The 16,659-nt window shown below is 37.9% G+C and overlaps 2 protein-coding genes across 12 annotated transcripts in view; one reads left to right on the top strand and one right to left on the bottom strand.

Annotated features, from left to right (window-relative positions):
• rpl8 (ribosomal protein L8) lies at window positions 1-2,617 on the top strand. Its single transcript, XM_051906463.1, has 6 exons — window positions 1-146; window positions 871-1,014; window positions 1,119-1,260; window positions 1,351-1,569; window positions 2,211-2,326; window positions 2,425-2,617. Exons 2-6 carry the CDS (start codon window positions 877-879, stop codon window positions 2,581-2,583), a joined length of 774 nt encoding a protein of 257 aa, XP_051762423.1. The 5' UTR covers window positions 1-146; window positions 871-876; the 3' UTR covers window positions 2,584-2,617.
• A 2,386-nt stretch (window positions 2,618-5,003) lies between these two features.
• The window catches only part of usp9 (ubiquitin specific peptidase 9), a 37,770-nt gene continuing 26,114 nt past the window's right edge, over window positions 5,004-16,659 (bottom strand). For 2 of the 11 annotated variants that reach the window (XM_051905052.1, XM_051905048.1), the window contains 14 exons: window positions 16,447-16,588; window positions 16,144-16,347; window positions 15,474-16,029; window positions 12,782-12,905; window positions 12,454-12,679; window positions 12,166-12,295; window positions 11,888-12,073; window positions 11,223-11,452; window positions 10,935-11,023; window positions 10,369-10,525; window positions 10,064-10,276; window positions 9,321-9,428; window positions 8,424-8,519; window positions 5,004-6,776 (listed from right to left, as the gene is read on the bottom strand). In XM_051905052.1, coding sequence (XP_051761012.1) covers window positions 6,639-6,776; window positions 8,424-8,519; window positions 9,321-9,428; window positions 10,064-10,276; window positions 10,369-10,525; window positions 10,935-11,023; window positions 11,223-11,452; window positions 11,888-12,073; window positions 12,166-12,295; window positions 12,454-12,679; window positions 12,782-12,905; window positions 15,474-16,029; window positions 16,144-16,347; window positions 16,447-16,588 — 2,599 coding nt within the window. In that variant the 3' untranslated portion in view covers window positions 5,004-6,638. The remainder of the gene's footprint in view (window positions 6,777-8,423; window positions 8,520-9,320; window positions 9,429-10,063; window positions 10,277-10,368; window positions 10,526-10,934; window positions 11,024-11,222; window positions 11,453-11,887; window positions 12,074-12,165; window positions 12,296-12,453; window positions 12,680-12,781; window positions 12,906-15,473; window positions 16,030-16,143; window positions 16,348-16,446; window positions 16,589-16,659) is intronic. The other 9 variants (XM_051905050.1, XM_051905054.1, XM_051905059.1 and 6 more) reach the window with 7 other exon arrangements.

Here is a 16,659-nt window from a genome sequence, read left to right on the forward strand (position 1 = left end):
TGCAGATTGTTCCCTGTTCAGCCTCTAGAGGGCGGACCGCGTACTGAACACACATCCGGGCACTTGACCCCCAGCTCCCCCCCATTTCTCCGGAAGAAAATCCTCATCGCTCCCTTTTGCTTCCTCTTTCCGTCAACGGAGTTTAGGTATGAGAAACAATCTTCTGTCTCTCTGCTCAATCTGATTGTAATCACCGCTTAAAGTTCACCATCCACGTATATAACAAGCTGTATATTGTCAACACATTAGTTAAGGACACATCTTTGCGCTTTTGTGTCTTAGAATGTTGAAATTGAATGTGATATTTATCATTGAAATGATGATGTCTCTGGTCATGTTGTGGCCTAGAGCACCGGTTCTTCTGAAACGACTCGGAGGACTTTCTGCTTATTTTACGAGCCTAGTTAATTTATTGACCAGCTTAAACGCTCTATTATGTTTTGTTTTTAACCGTACGTTTCGTTAGTGTGGGATACGGTTCGCTGCTAACTACTCGAGAGTCGCATGAATTCACTATAGCGGCTGTCACTGTGTTAGAGGGATAGTTAAATAAGGACAAATTAAGTACACTAATGAGAGTGTGAACCTCAAAATACAACATGGTACAATAGCATAGTTTTGTACAATAGAAAACCATTTGAGCCAATGCATATTTACACAATATATAAATACTTTTATGGGTAAAACTATATAGTTTACTCATTCTCATGTTATTCCCAACCTGTGTGACGTGCTGACAGCCTCAGTTGCCATTCACTTTCATTGCAGTTTTCTCTGTATAATGTGAAAGGTGTCCAAATCAAATGACACGCTCAATGTAAATATGGCATTGAAATGTCTCATTAAATGTGTAATTGCTTGTTTATGCAGGCCGCAATGGGACGTGTGATCAGGGGACAGAGAAAAGGTGCGGGCTCCGTCTTTAAAGCCCATGTCAAGCACAGAAAAGGTGCTGCTAAACTCCGTCATATTGACTTTGCTGAACGCCATGGCTACATCAAGGGGATTGTGAAGGTAGATTGTGAATTTTGTGGAAATTGTGGATTAAACAAAAAGGCCACTCATGTATCATCTAAAGGGAGGACTTACAAAAAAAAAAAAATTGCTTTCTCCTCTAGGACATTATTCATGACCCCGGCCGTGGAGCTCCTCTTGCTAAGGTGGTGTTCCGTGACCCATACCGCTTCAAGAAGAGGACAGAACTGTTCATTGCAGCTGAAGGCATCCACACTGGGCAGTTCATCTACTGCGGCAAGAAAGGTAATGCAAATTAAACCGAGAATAGGGCAAGCAAACATCCAGTCTTATGTTCACCTGTTGATCAAAGTCTCTGTGCTCGAACTGTTATAGCCCAGCTGAACATTGGCAATGTGCTGCCCGTTGGCACCATGCCTGAGGGTACCATTGTCTGCTGTCTGGAAGAGAAACCCGGAGACAGGGGCAAGCTCGCTCGTGCATCTGGAAACTACGCCACAGTCATCTCCCACAACCCTGAGACCAAGAAATCCAGAGTCAAGCTTCCATCTGGATCCAAGAAGGTCATCTCTTCTGCAAACAGAGCTGTTGTTGGTAAGCAAATGTTATGATTTAAGTTAATTAAAATATTGGCTGATAAGAATATCTTTTGGAGTAGTATTGTTCCCTGCTTTGCATGATTATAATTAAGATTGCTGATTAATTTGCATTTTCTAAAATCCTTAGGCTTGTTTTTTTCTATTATTCTTTTATAAAAGATAAAAGCTGCTGCCAAATGTATAAATTACAGAACTTTTTTTAATGGGGCTTGCCGGTGAAATGTTTTGTGATCGTATGGATCGATAATTTTATATTCTATAGCACAGGTTTCCCAAACTGGGGTTTCTGAGGGAACCTCTGGGGGTTCACAGTGTGAACTAACATTTGAATGACAATGTAAAGTTGGAATAAATCATTAAAAAAAAAAAAACAACAACCCTAAATTAGTCTAAAAAGATGACCTTCAGGTAAACAAATAATTTCATGTGTCCTTTACCCAACATCATAGAACTGAGAACTACATAACATGATCTCAGGGGGTATTTTACATAACTTAAAAAAAAAAAAAAAAAAGAAAAAGGTTTGTGAATCCCTGCTATAGCAAATGTGTAAGGGGTATTTGTGTGTTCATTTTGGTTTTAAAGTCTTTGAGACTGAATTCAATGTAAACTGAAGTTTACTGTCATATGTTAAAGGTGTTGTTGCTGGTGGTGGTCGTATTGACAAACCCATCCTGAAGGCAGGACGTGCATACCACAAGTACAAGGCCAAGAGGAACTGCTGGCCTCGTGTCCGTGGTGTGGCCATGAATGTAAGCAAATTTATTTTTTTGTGATTTAAGAATTTCAGAGTCTGATTCGTTCCCTTAATAGTGGTTTTAAATCTGACGTGTGCCGTTTCTTTCTCCAGCCTGTTGAGCATCCCTTCGGTGGTGGTAACCATCAGCATATTGGCAAGCCCTCAACAATCAGGAGGGACGCGCCCGCTGGACGCAAGGTCGGTCTCATCGCTGCCCGTCGTACTGGCAGACTGCGTGGAACAAAGACTGTCCAGGACAAAGAAAACTAATGTGTATCTTCATAATAAAATGTGTCCCAACAAATTCCACTTGCCTGTTGATTTCTTTGTCAGTTATCACTTACTATCTTTGCACAAACACAACTAGTGTTGTCAAATAAATACATATTAGAATGCTACATAGTACCTGCAGGATCTCAAGTTTTAAAGAAATATTTTACAGGTTAACCCTTTAACTTTCACCCCTAGATGGAGTTAATGGAAAAAATTATTTTTCCTAAAATTCTTATTATTGAACATATAAAAAATGACCTCAAGCAGTTTTTTGTCAATTTATGTTTTTATCTAAAAGATATAAAACTCTAACGTACGGTTGATGTCAGTTTATGGTAAATCTTACTTTACATTTGCAGTACTATTTTATGGGCTTTTCTAAATAATAAACATACCTGTAACAGTCTTAGATACCTTCCATAATTATCAGGGTCCACGTGAAATTGTTTATTTAAAAAAAAAAAAGGTGTTTAGAAATAAATAATACATTACATATTGTGGTCAATATAATATCCAGGCCATTTTCAGTGATTTTAATTCATAACCGTTAAATTAAGCAAATTTCAGTAAATTCAGGTAATATGGCAATTTAAAGCATTTTACACAACAGGAACATTTTTCGCAACAGGAATACTGCATGTTTTCAAGTAATCCTGAAGGCACTGATTAGCTGGTTCAGGTGTGTTTGATTAGGGTTGGAGCTAAACTCTGCAGGGCAGTGGCCCTCCAGGACTGAGTTTGCCCACCCCTGTTCTATATGAATGCAATCCAGACATGCTATATCTGCCATTTTGGCATTGCAATGTAAATTTTGTTGCTTCCATGCAATTTACACCTCAGTTCCTACCATCCGACTATTTTCACCCTTTACAGACAAATCAACCGTATGGTCACGCATAGTTTTGGAACTTTATGGCAAACAGGTGTTTCTGTATTTCTCTTATATTTTGCCATATTTCTATTGTTTAAACTCTACCCTACTAACTACAACACTGCGGTCTGATACCATGTTTGACCCTATTATTAGATGACCGATTAGCAGCTTCATTCTTTCATGTGCCTGACTGAAGTGTGCAAACTGATGCTGTCGCCTGAAAACTGAAAAGTCCCATCCCTCCATTACAAAAGCAGACAGTGGGGTGGGAAAATAGAGCTGTGGAAGATTTTTGTCTCATCTCCTTCTTTTGACTGATTTTTTTTACACTCAAAGTAAGGTCTACTGTATGGTTGAGAAATCAGTTGAATTAAACTATAAAAAACAAAATCAGTAAAGTAAAACTTATAGATGCACTTATGTGATTTAACTTGTGTTATAATACACTAGATTCAAATAAGTGTATTTTTTTTTTTTTTTTATTAGCTCCAGGGTTTTATTATAAATAAAGGGTCATGAAAGACCTGGAAATATTAGTTTTAAAATTGTATACAGACCTGGAAAAGATTTAACTACCTATTTATTCCCTATAGGAAATGTGTATTTTTATATATAGTTATTTTAGTCAGAGTCCGATCAGCTAGGAAGCATTTTAGTTCAATTAATTAAAAAAAATATTTTTCTATTTGCAATCATAATTGTTAAATACTACTGTTTTTTTTGACCAATGTTTAAAGTTGAAACAATGGCATGGGAAATGACCAAATCACACCTTGGTGTGCTGTAGATCGAGCACAAAACATAAACTAAGCATCTTCAATACAGGGCAAGTAAAAAGTAATCACAGTAACTTTAATTTATAAGAATACGGTTTAACTTTACCTTCTGAGAGCCACATCCATGCCTGGGCACGAAGATTGCCAGTGCTGTTTCTCCAACCAAGCCAAAGTTTTGAGCTCATTAGTTTCCAGTCTCACTTCATGCTGAAAAAGTTCTCTTCATCATGCACAAATTGAGATTGGCCTTGTGGGTTATTAAAGCTGGTTAAGAGTGTCTGTTGGCAGCAATTTAAGAGGGTTCTCAGGACTGCCTTTCCCATAATTCGACCTAATATTCTCAGAATTGCTGCATTCTAAAGAAAGTTTGTGGGTTTTAATGCATCATTCTGGATGCCTTTTCTGATCAGAGGCTGAAAATTAATAATAATAATAATAATAATAATAATAATAAAAGCCTAAAAAGATGAGGATAGTTTGGAACTGCAATCTTAAGCTAATTCCATGCACCTACCAGATTAACATGGTTTAATAGCATTTGATACACATTTGATAAAAGTATTCCCGTTCATCTAGGCAAACTAAAATAAGTGTTGTCTCAATTAATCTATGATTATAAAGGCATTTTAAGAAAGTAATAGCTGACCCACCAACACATTTAAATGTGTGGCTATAGAGCTGTATACTCGACAGTGACAAATTTGTGAATTTATACAATACATACATAAAACATCATGCAGGTCTGAGTCTTCACAATAACAGAGACATTTTCCCGATTTCTTTTCTTTATTCTTGAAGGGCGCAATGCTTTTTTCTAATATTTCTGTGCACAAAAACCTCATAAAGTGAAAGTCAACATTGTGACTGTGGCTTCAGAATTCAACGTCACATCATGGCCAAAACAAAAGTCGGCAAAAAACAGGGCGAAGAACTCTGTACAGTCAATAACCTTTAAAAATAACACAAGGACAAAAATGTTCCTCTTAAATCAAATTCTATTTTTCCTTTTAGTGAAATACAACAAAATAAATTCTATAAAATAAAACAGCAAAATATTTAAATATATGATGGGCAGAATATTTTCATTTGCAGGAGTATTTGGTATTTTTCCAACAAAAACCAAGAAGGAAAAAAAAGCATTCAAGTTACCAATTAAATACATACAGTATCTACTGATGTTTACTCCTTTAATCCAAGAGACTTTACTAACTGAAGTTGCAACATGACTAACCAGCAGTTATTTTATGGTACAACCCTGCTTTTACGTTCACTCTCCTTAAATGAAGAATCCCCAGACAGAGCCTCTATTCGATTACACGAATGTGAACAGGGATCATGAATTTAGGCGACTGACTAAATTGCCAGGTCATTTGTCTGACGCAAGGTTCAAGACAAATAAGCAAAACGAGTTCTGTCCACTAATGTTCCAGGCACCCTGGCATTAACTGTTGCGTATATTTTCTCTTTCTAAAATTCCTATAATCAAAACCTAAGTGTTCATCCCACCAAAAAAAGCAACAGCCAAGTATTTATCCAAGGAAACATGTCCAATTGTAAAGCCACTTATTTCTTACATTGCTTCGAAAACATCAAATCTAGAAGAGCATATGGACAAGGGGACCAACGAAAGGGATCTTCCAAATTACTGTGGAGAAAGAATTGCCCTTCGGCTATACTAGTTTGATGTGAAGCCATGCTAAGATGTTACAGCGTGTCAGCTGGAGATTTCAAATCACTGAATTATTACCAGAGAGAAAAAAAAAAAGAAAGAAAAAAGGCAATAGGAATTTCCAGATTAAAATTGCATCATCACCCCATTCACATCAACTAAACGTCAAAATCATCACCCAACCGTCCCATCGTTCACAAACTATGGCCAACTCTTGCTCACGAGGTGCCATAGCCGGTTAAGCTTTGACATGAATATAATGTATGATCAAAAGCAGAATGACCCAAACGGCCCAAACCTTACTACTGAGCATGGGATAAAACAGGGATTTTTTTTTTTTTTTTTGTCTTTCACCGTTGTATTTGCATTTTTTGTTTTTTTTTGTTTTTCCATTTTCATAAATCTGCAGTCTCCCAACAGCATCACACACGCTGTTGCTTTTGAACAGTCAAAACATTAACATAGTATGTACACCTCTGTCATGAGACAAGTGCGTCAGGCCCGTTTTATTATTACAAACAATATGCACAGTCCACTGCAAGTTACACTTCTGACAGTTAATACTGCAGAGCAGACGGTGAAGAGACTCCACTCCAGGGTTAGAAATTGAGGGAAGCTGAATGTTCTGGTTACACGGGCTCTGGAGTGGAGCAGCATGGTGGGGCCTGGCCTTGCTCTGGATTTGAGTATCTCGCTGGAGAATTCAGATGGAGGACAGTGTGACAACATATTGTTAGTCTTTAGTCTGGCTGGGTGGCACCTCCTCAGGGGGCTCCCAGTTCTCTTGTGCTCGTGGGCCTGGACGCTGAGGGTTGTTGACGTGCTGTGCTGCGGGCCCAGTGTACGGCTGCGTATGCGGGAGGTTATTCTGCTGAAGAGATACCAGAACAATCAAATGAGTGCATGACTATCAGAGAGTTAAAATTTATACTCATGTTTTACTCAAGTTTCCACACATTGGTAATTCTAATTTCTTTCCTACATAAGCAGTGCTTGTCAGCAAGGATGAATTAAATTGATCAAAAGTGACAGTACATACATTTGTTACAAAAGATTTCTTAAATGCTGTTCTTTTGAACTTTTGTTTTTCAACATTAAATGTTTCGGGAGCACCAAATCAGCATATTATAATGATTACTGAAGGATCATGTGACACTGGAGTAATGGCTGCTTACAATTCAGCTTTGCCATCACAGGAATAAATTACATTTAAATATATATGAACTCTTTCCCCGCCTTTGACAGAATTTTTCCAGCAATCCGTGTTTTCACTGTTATACAGTAGGGGGCGCAATTACACATCTTCTGAAAGAGTACAGAATCTCCGGATCCAAAAAGCAGAAACAAGTGCTAGAAGCATTGCTTAAAATCATTAAATGGTATATATAGTCAAACCAAAATTTATTCAGACAGCTTGAACATTTCATTCATTATACCAGTTTATTCACTATAGTTTAAAAAAAATTGTAATAAAATATGACGATCTCAGAGTTAAACTGTGTCAGAAAAAAAATCTTAATTATGTCAGATAACACTTAAGCAAAACATGGTCAGGTCAAAGTGTAATTTGAATAATTTTTGGTCCCAAATTTATATCAATTTTACTGGTAGTCCACTGTATGAAGAATTTTTGGGTATAATATGTCACAGTTTACTTTATTTTGCTATCCTCACTTACATAAATGAACTACAGTGTCCTGCACCCATTAGTTAAAAAAAAAAGAAAAGAAAAAGATATCTAGTATCTGAATAATTTTTGGTTTGACTATATCAAAACTGCCTAAATGTCAAACCCACAAAGAGCTATAGGACTGTGCAAGTTTTGGCGATGTTGGTGGACTCGATCTAATCAATCAATCTGTTTTGATCATCATTCTAAATCTGATCTGAACATAGTCCTTGACAAAAACACAATTTTCTCAGCTTTTTGCTCAAAACGTTGCTTTTTTTTTTTAATAAAACTTATCTACAATTAAGTGTTGATTAAAAAAAAAAAAAGCATGAAGCTCCAAAAAAACGTTTTGAAGCAGAGGCTCTGTTCTTCCTTTTGAAATATATTATATGTTCAGATATTCAAACAACATTCTGGGGGCCGTAAATTTTTTTTAAAAATCATCAAAAATGTTGTTGCTGTTTGGCAACTTTATAAAAAAAAACATGCTGGCAGGGAAAGAGTTATATTAAAAAAAAAAAAAAAAAAAAGTTAAGTAATAATATTTTACAACTACTGTATTTGATCAAATAAATGCAGCCTTGATGAACAGACTAAACATCTTACTGACCATAAACTTCAAAAAGTTCAAATCTTTAGCCATCTAATATTAAATCCAAAAACAATCTTTCAAATCAAGAGGGGTGTTGAGTGCCTTTATGTGAGGTACCATTAAAATCACAACATAGGTTTACATTGAAGAAAGCTTATGAAAGTCTTCAAAATAGTCTTTTCAATTCACATACATTACATATACACAGTTTAAAAGATGACTAGTAAGAGATTATTGTGACTAAAGCTCAGTACCTGTTGAAACTTTGAGCCTGGAGAGTGAGGGTACAGAGCAGTGTCCTCTGGAGGAGAAGGGTCCTGCTCTTCAAGGGCCTCCTGCTCATCAGGCTCCTAAAACAACCATCAAAAATGAAATTATGCACTAGATATACTGTTTTAATTAAATATAAAAAGGTTTGTTTCTTTAATACTAACCAGGGATGCAAAGCCAATATAATATGAAGGCTCAGGGCTTATAGGTTTGATTTAGACAAGGCAAATTATTCTGGGGACTGTACTACTACGACAAATTCAATGACAGATGAGAGAACACCATATATGGATGACAACATATACTAAACACTCCTATACTTCAATTTTACTAAAATTGTTTTCCAAACTAAAAAGGAAGCTTCTGATGACACAGTAATTTGCACATGGATGAACTGATTAGACGGTGTGACAAAAGCTTCTCTTGAACATTGCGTTCTTCCCCCATGAGAGTTAATCGTCAGAATGGGATTTAAAACTAACCAAATTTGCAGTCATACAAAAGCTTCTTAAAAGTGCAGGATGTTTTCAGATAGATAACCAGAACAATATCATCCCCAAAAGAAATGATAAGACTCAAAAAAAGAAAGAAAAAAAAAAAAAAAGAAAAAAAAAAGAAAAACACCACCAGACACAAAGATCATCTCCAACTCATCTGTACACTATAGCCAAGGCTTAGAGTTTTCGAACACTTAGTTACCACATTAAGACTTGTAGTTGGGTAGAAAGAAACAGTTTGGACACACTGAGATGAGGACGAAATAACAGTTGATTTGAGTTGTTTTTGAGGGAGGTGGAGGATGGTTCTGTTTATATCACGCCCTGTGAACATCAAAAAGTTACGCAGATGGCACCAGTGTGGCCGGGCCATACGAGTCTTACGGTGTGCTGTTGTTGGCCTGTCACTTCCCCTGGCAAAAGCTGCTGTGTCGAGGACGGGTTCCGGCCAGCGTCCTCTTCAGATACCACCTCGTGCTTCGTTAAGTGACACTATTTTGAAATGGCAGTTAATATTGCATACTGTTTCAACAAATTATGCATCTCTAGCTGTATACATTTAACATGTGTGTTAATTTGCTATTTATCATTAAACTGGATTTGTTAAAGCAAGAGCTTTAGTTCTGCAAATTAATAGAAATTCTTAAAAAAATAAAATGTCTGTCATGAAATCAAGCGTATATAATGAAACTTAAATTTATGCAAAAATCAACATGAAAAAAAAAAATGGAAATAAAATTGTCGAAAACTCAAAGCCCTATCTATAGTTAAACATGGTTATTTAACACTCAAAACATTTCTAGATTAGCCAAAACTCTTCAAAATCCTTTTCACAATTACTTTCCAAAAGTTAAATGTTTGATGTGTGCCAGCCCATCATTGTACAGTTATGGTGTTATTTCAGTGCTGATTTTGGAAGAAAAAAGTTTGAATTAAACTTTCTAAACCAACAAAATCAGTATTTACTGAAAGGGGTTCTGTAAAAGGCAACCATGAAAAAATTAATACAAATGTAAATATTAAAAAGTCTGACTAATGGGCAAAGCATACATGCATGATTACACTTTTTAAACTAAATATACTGGCACTAATTTTTCAGACGAGGAGTGGCATGAGCCAACACATACCTCCTCTGGGCACAATTCGCAGGCCTTGGCTAAAGTCATACGAGCACTGTGGGAGCGCTCCAGGAAGTATCCGTTGGAAGTCTCATTGCTCTGGACAGGAGGGGACCAGTTGTTATACGTGTACTGGGTATTGCCAGTGTACGGCCTTCGTTCCAGCTCGTCACCGAGCCACTCCACTGCCCATGTCCACTTCCTCTTTAGATCGCCATTACTCTGGAACAGGCAAACAACCAGTTTTTGCATATTCAAAACCATAAAACAAACCCATCCAAGTACAGTCTTTATTCTTATGCTGTTGTGATCACCTGGAGAATCTGATAGGCCACTGAGCAGTTGCTGAAAAGAGCCACCATGCATTTGATGCACTGATAAGCTCTCTTTTGGTAGTGGTTTTTAGAGCGCTGAATGGTGTCAAAAAGCCCATCACGGTCATCAGGGATTCCCTTCAGCACATTGTGGATCCTAACAAACCATAAAGAAAAAGAGCAGGGAAAGACATTATTATGTGAATATGATGTGATTAATTTCATTAACCCATGGATGTAAGGTCAAGATGCCTAATGAAGGACTTCAAAGGTTACAAGTTCACTCCATGAGTGTAAGACTTATTTTGGACCATATGTGACATCTGATAAATGGTTTAAATCCAACTGTTACCTTGGATTTACGCTACTAGCCGAAACGTTGGCAAATAAATAGCCTATGCTTAAGAGAGTGTGCAGTTGTTCTCCTTTAACTTAAATCCAACTGTTAACATGCATGTTTTATTCTGACCATGTAAGAAAAACACTCAGCTTGCATGATATTTATTTATTTATTTTTTTTTAGAAATAATTTTATATTGTAGAAAACAGAAAGGGGGCAGACTGACCTGTGAGTCTGCCATGAGTCCTCAATAAACAAGATCTGGAGGAGCAAGTCCAGGTAAGGCCTTAACTCATACGTGTATGAATATGCCACCTATGCAAAAACACAATGACGTTAATTAGCATCTTCAAACACACATTTTGAATCTACTTGACTCACATGGCTAACAAAAGTAAAACCATAAAAAACCAGTTAAAATAACTAAGGCACGCTTTCAACACTTATCAAAACTTGAGTATTAAATTGATCAACTAATTCACAAAACCTTGCTTGTCTTTTAGAAGTTGCTGACCTCACTCACCTGCCACAGTAGTTCACTGAGCACAGTGGAAGAAAACTGAGGGTTCTCCCAACAGCAGAATCTTAGCAATTTGATAGTGTCCTCTGAGTTACTGCAGTCCTCTATAATCTTCTTTACATAACTGGTGCGCACAAACAGAATGTCTACAACCAGCTGCTGCAGAGGCATGATGGGAGCAGTGATGTTGGGGTCTCCATATGGGTTTGGCAAGGGAGGGTTACCTAAAAATATTAAGATGTGGAAATGTCAGCTCATATCCTGGCTGGCGGTCTGGGCAGAAGTGGGCAAAAATGTTCTTTGTGCATGCAAATACTTAAATCAGTGTCAACAGATTAAACTACTCTAAACACTATTGAACGCTGACAAAACCATGTATTTGATATTGGCATGACAAGAAAAAAAAAAAAGAAAAAAAAGAAAAGAAAAAAAAGGACAAATAATGGTGCAGATCTGCTTGATTCTATGTAAATGCCCTCAGCTCCAAGCAATGCCAACCTGGCACTCATGCCTGGAGATGGCTTTGTGTCAGACAGGAAGTTCTGAGCAAGGATGAGCATCTTCATTGGGCAATGTGTAACAAAACTACATGTGAAAGCCTACAGATCATTTTGTTATCAGATTACAAACATTTGGCAGCAAGGTATAAAACTTCTCACCATTGATTGATGACTGCATACGTGACGTCACATCACAGCAGCGAACCAGCTGTGACACAACAGTATAGAGCTTTCCTAGCTCAGCATACTGGTACTTAATTGGAGGGCCCGGACCCTCGTCCAGGGCCACAAGCATGAAGGTGGCTGGTACCCCAAGCTTCAACAGCTGAGTCTTCTCTGCCAAGCCTAAGTGAATGAAATGAGGAGTGAGACAGGAGAGCACTGTAGCATGCAAATCTGCATGGGTGAAGACCTTAAGGCTGGCTATTGGTCCTTACCAAGATTGGCATACATGACGAATAGGTTAAAGTACTGTTGCAGGTGACGGCCATGCTCAGACACTTCCCTTCTCAGCAGATTAAGTACAGCACGGAATAAGTGCTCACTTAGACTCAAATTATCACAGGCCTGAGACAAAAGGAAAAAAACAAATGTAAAGAACCTATGGACTGAGTTGCCACACCAAATTCAGAAAGTCAGATATTCACTGATATTTCCAGATATTCCATGAGTGCAGGATACCTGTATAGACTGAAATGAATGCTAACTAGACTGAAAAGACATACCTGACTTGAAGGTCCAGGTGAGGCAATGGGTGACGGGCAGGGTCCATCTTGCAATGAGAAATGTGCAATGAATACGATGAGTTTGGAAAAAGCCCCGCGAACCTCTGCACTGGGGCACTCAAGCAGGTACTCCGAGAAGCGGTTTGGATATGCGAAGAGGACGTTGTGTGCAAACCAGTAACGCACATTCTTATTGTGTCGCAGCAAGATGCACAGTGCATCATACCTGAAACCAGAAAAACAAGGATCAACAAACTGTTGAAGAACACATGCAAACATGTACCTGATACACACACACACACACACACACACACACACACGAGCTTACCAATCACTAGCAGGGCCACGAACTACTTTCTTGGTGTGGAATCCAGTACTGAAGAGAAATCTAGCAGCAAGCTGTATACTAATCATAGCCATTTCTTCTGCTTCAGGCAAAAGGTGTTCTTGACCTAAAAGCCACAAAATTCAAATACTGATGGATAAGAGAACAAAAACCTCTACAAAATACTGAATCTATTGCCAAATTTACACTGCATAGAAGTGGAGGCACAAACATGCTTCTGAAAGTGCTCAGAGTGGCATAAGTGAATTTGCACAGCAATTACAAATGTATACTTCGATAAAGGAGTTTCAGAGCAGGCATCATTTAGTCTGAATTTTATGCAGCATTGTTTTTTGTGTCTGCTCAAATAAATCACATCTTGCAGTGTAACCTTAACTCTCAATTATTCTGCACAAGCAACAATGGGAGACTGTTGTAAAATGTCAGAGAAACGTCACTTTACAATAGTGAAAACTGCATTTTAATGAAAAAAAAAAAAAAAAAAAAAACCCCAAAAAAACACACATTTGAAAAGCTGCTGCTATCTTGTACTTCAAAACTCAAATTGACAAAAATCACATATTGAGGCTATTCAGCATATAGTTTCATGTGGGCATTTTGATTCATCAGGTGTTATGACAGATTGCGTGTGCAGTTTAAGTGCCGGTTCACACTAGGGCTGCACGATTTATCGTGATTAAATCGCACGCAATGTGGCAATGGCTGCGATTATTTAATGCGCAGCTTGTCAGAGCTGTGCGGCTCTGTGCAGTAAATGCTTCTCCATCTGAAAGCCAGAGGGCGCTACTGCGCATAAGCTCAAAATATGCCCTGCAGCAGATGATGTGTAGAACACACAGAATATGGCTGTAGCTGAATAAACAAAAGATTGAAACGCTTTGATTGATTAAACATGACTAATAAACACACGACTGCCTTATTCTGTGTAAGAAGCCACATCATCTCACAGAAGGATGCTCAACTGTCGTTATGAAGTGAGTTTGGAGTAAAAACATGTTATTAAATGTTGTCTTTTGTTGGACAAGATGTTATTAAATGCTTCTCATGTCTGGAAAGATGTTTGACACGTGTTGCTTTTTCAAATGCACATAAGTGACTCAAACTCGCAGTGCTTTCAGATGGATTAGCATTTGGAGCCATACTTCATTGACAAGCTGCGCATAAAAAAAAAAAAAAAAAAAAAATACAATCACCTTTGCGATTTCATAATCGCACTAAGGATCGCGTTTAAGCGATAATCGCGTTCAAGTTCAATGTTATTTTTCGTATCGTGCAATAAATCGTGCAGCCCTAGTTCACACACACTTTTTTTCCACTCCACTGTGCCACTTTTCCATTGTTTTTCTATGTAAAAGCGCTAGACAGACGTGTTTGACTGTTGCGCTCGCGTCTTTTGCAGTGTCTCTTTAAAAAAAAACGTGTCTCAGGACGTTTTTTCCCCATTCCTCTACCAGTGTCTTGCATTTTTCAAAGCAAAAACGCATTGTGTGAATGCATTTCAGAGGACTTTTGCCCAGTACATACTAGGGGTGTGCATGAATAGTCAAATATTTGATCTGTAATTATTACTGGAAAAATAAAAATACTATTAAAATTTTACTACGTTGCTTTGCTGGCCATAAAAGCATGATAAATTGCAGGCATGCAAACTAAAACTCAGTCATAATTAAACTGCACTCTGTGGCGCTGAGGAGCATGTTTCAAGTTGATTGTATTTGATCACAATGTCGTCTGCTTCGCAAAGTTTGTAATAACTTAGATGAAAATGATCTTACTAAATGGAATTACTTTTGATCAAATGAATAATGAAACCGAGTTATCATAATATCACCACCAAAACGAGAAATCACATGAAATCCAAACACCAGTCGAATGACAAAAGACATCTGTCCATCACTGCATTCACGACTGCAGGTACACGCAGCTGTACCCCAAGTGAGCAGAGATGATACCTTATCTAATAGCAAAATGATCGAGACATATTCTTCCTTCAAGTTTCGTCGAGGGAGACGGGTTTAAGAACAGAAAACACAGTGCTGCTGTTAGAAACTTTGCTTAGCACACCATTGTGTTTCTGCAACGTCTGTCAGTGAGCGTGTTTTCTCACCCGAATATTTGGATATTATTGTGAAACAAGATAAACACATGAAACAAGATAAACATAACCATATGCCGACACTAGTGTATATGTACAGGTACTTTCTGTACGATAATTGGCATAGGGTTTTTTTTCGTTCGCTTTGCTTGAGCTTAAATGCTTTTGTTCTTTATATTTTTTGTTGTTTTCAAATAAAAGTAAACATTAAGATGTAACCTAAGCTTGTTGTGTATATTGCCTAATAGTAAGCTGGTTCAGAAATGGTGACAAAAACCTGATTAAAAAAAAAATAAAAAAAATAAAAAAAATAATAATAATAATAATAATAATAATAATAATAATAATAATAATAATGTCTTTATCAGTAAATGCAATAAAAAAAAAATTTAAAAAAAAAACACGAATATTTGAATACAATATTTTTGAAAAATGCCCATCCCTAGCACATACACTATCGCTCAATTCTGGGGACAATAAGATTTTTTTTTATTTATTATTAAATTAAATTGCTCAAGTGACACCCCTAATCCCATCTACAACAGCAGAGAACAGAGCAAGGTCGATGGCTGGATTTACCTGGCGGTGAGTTCAAGTACACGCTGTTACAGGTCAGCAGTTTCCTGATGAACTGGAAGTACTCCAAGCTGTACTGCATACGGTTGTGCATAAACTGCACATTCTGTTTGCGCACACTGCGTTCGATAACAGAGGGCATCTTCACCTGGTGAGGTTTGCTGGTCACTGTGAGCTCAGTGATGTATTTAACCAGCTCACTGTCCTTGTCTAATGTGTCCATTCGCTCATAAAAGAGGATGTAGGCATTCCACCAGCGCTTCTGTCGCCTGTAGGACATGCGCTTCATCATGTGATCAAAGACCTCACCCATGTACTCTCCACCAAAGCACTGGTTCTTCATCTCCTCGTCATCGTCCATCTTGCACTCGGTGACATCACCATCATCAAACTTATACCAACGGTTCCTTTCTCCCTCACCACCAATTCCATTCCTCTGAATGATGTAGGAGTAATAATGGCCTCCACTAGCCTGGCCTGAGTGGACCAGCACTCCCACCAAACGATAACGAGAGCTGCAGGGGGGTTCCGGCTCTGAAGGCTCATTCTGCTGGATCACCTGGTGCCATAAAGAACAACTTAAACTCTAGTTATGTAAAAAATATTAACAAATCACATTTATCTGAATTAGACATAGCTTGAAGACCAAAAATAGACAATGTTGGTGTAATACCTGGTTTTCTGGGTGCACATCAGACCCCTCCAGCTTAGCTACTCCAGCTACTGTATAGGGCTCCATGTCTAACTCTCGTGGGAACTCAAAGTAGTCATTGAACTTAATGGCACACTCTCGTTCCCAGTCATAATCAAAGCGTTTCAACTGGATGGCCAGGACTGGAGGAAGCTTCTTAATTAGTAAACGCTTCACTGTGTCCACCTGCCATGAAGACACATCACCACCTTGAGCTTAACATGGCGTTTTCTTAAAATCAACAATAAAGGACATCATAAAGATGATTCAAAACTGAACACACACCTTCTTGTTGCATTTTTCACAGTGGTAGGCATTTGCACCCTCAAGCAAGTCTCCTTTCACATACTGCTCCATAGAATCAAGGAGATTTTGATGGTTTCTGATATCTACATTCAACGTCGTAAACGATTCCTCACATTCATATCTGAAAAGACAGTATGGAGTGTTTCATTGGGACTCTAGTAAGGGAAGGAAAAAAAAAAAAAAAGTCCTAAC

This window comes from Ctenopharyngodon idella, chromosome 9 (assembly GCF_019924925.1).
Source record: "Ctenopharyngodon idella isolate HZGC_01 chromosome 9, HZGC01, whole genome shotgun sequence".
NCBI classification, from domain to species: domain Eukaryota; kingdom Metazoa; phylum Chordata; class Actinopteri; order Cypriniformes; family Xenocyprididae; genus Ctenopharyngodon; species Ctenopharyngodon idella.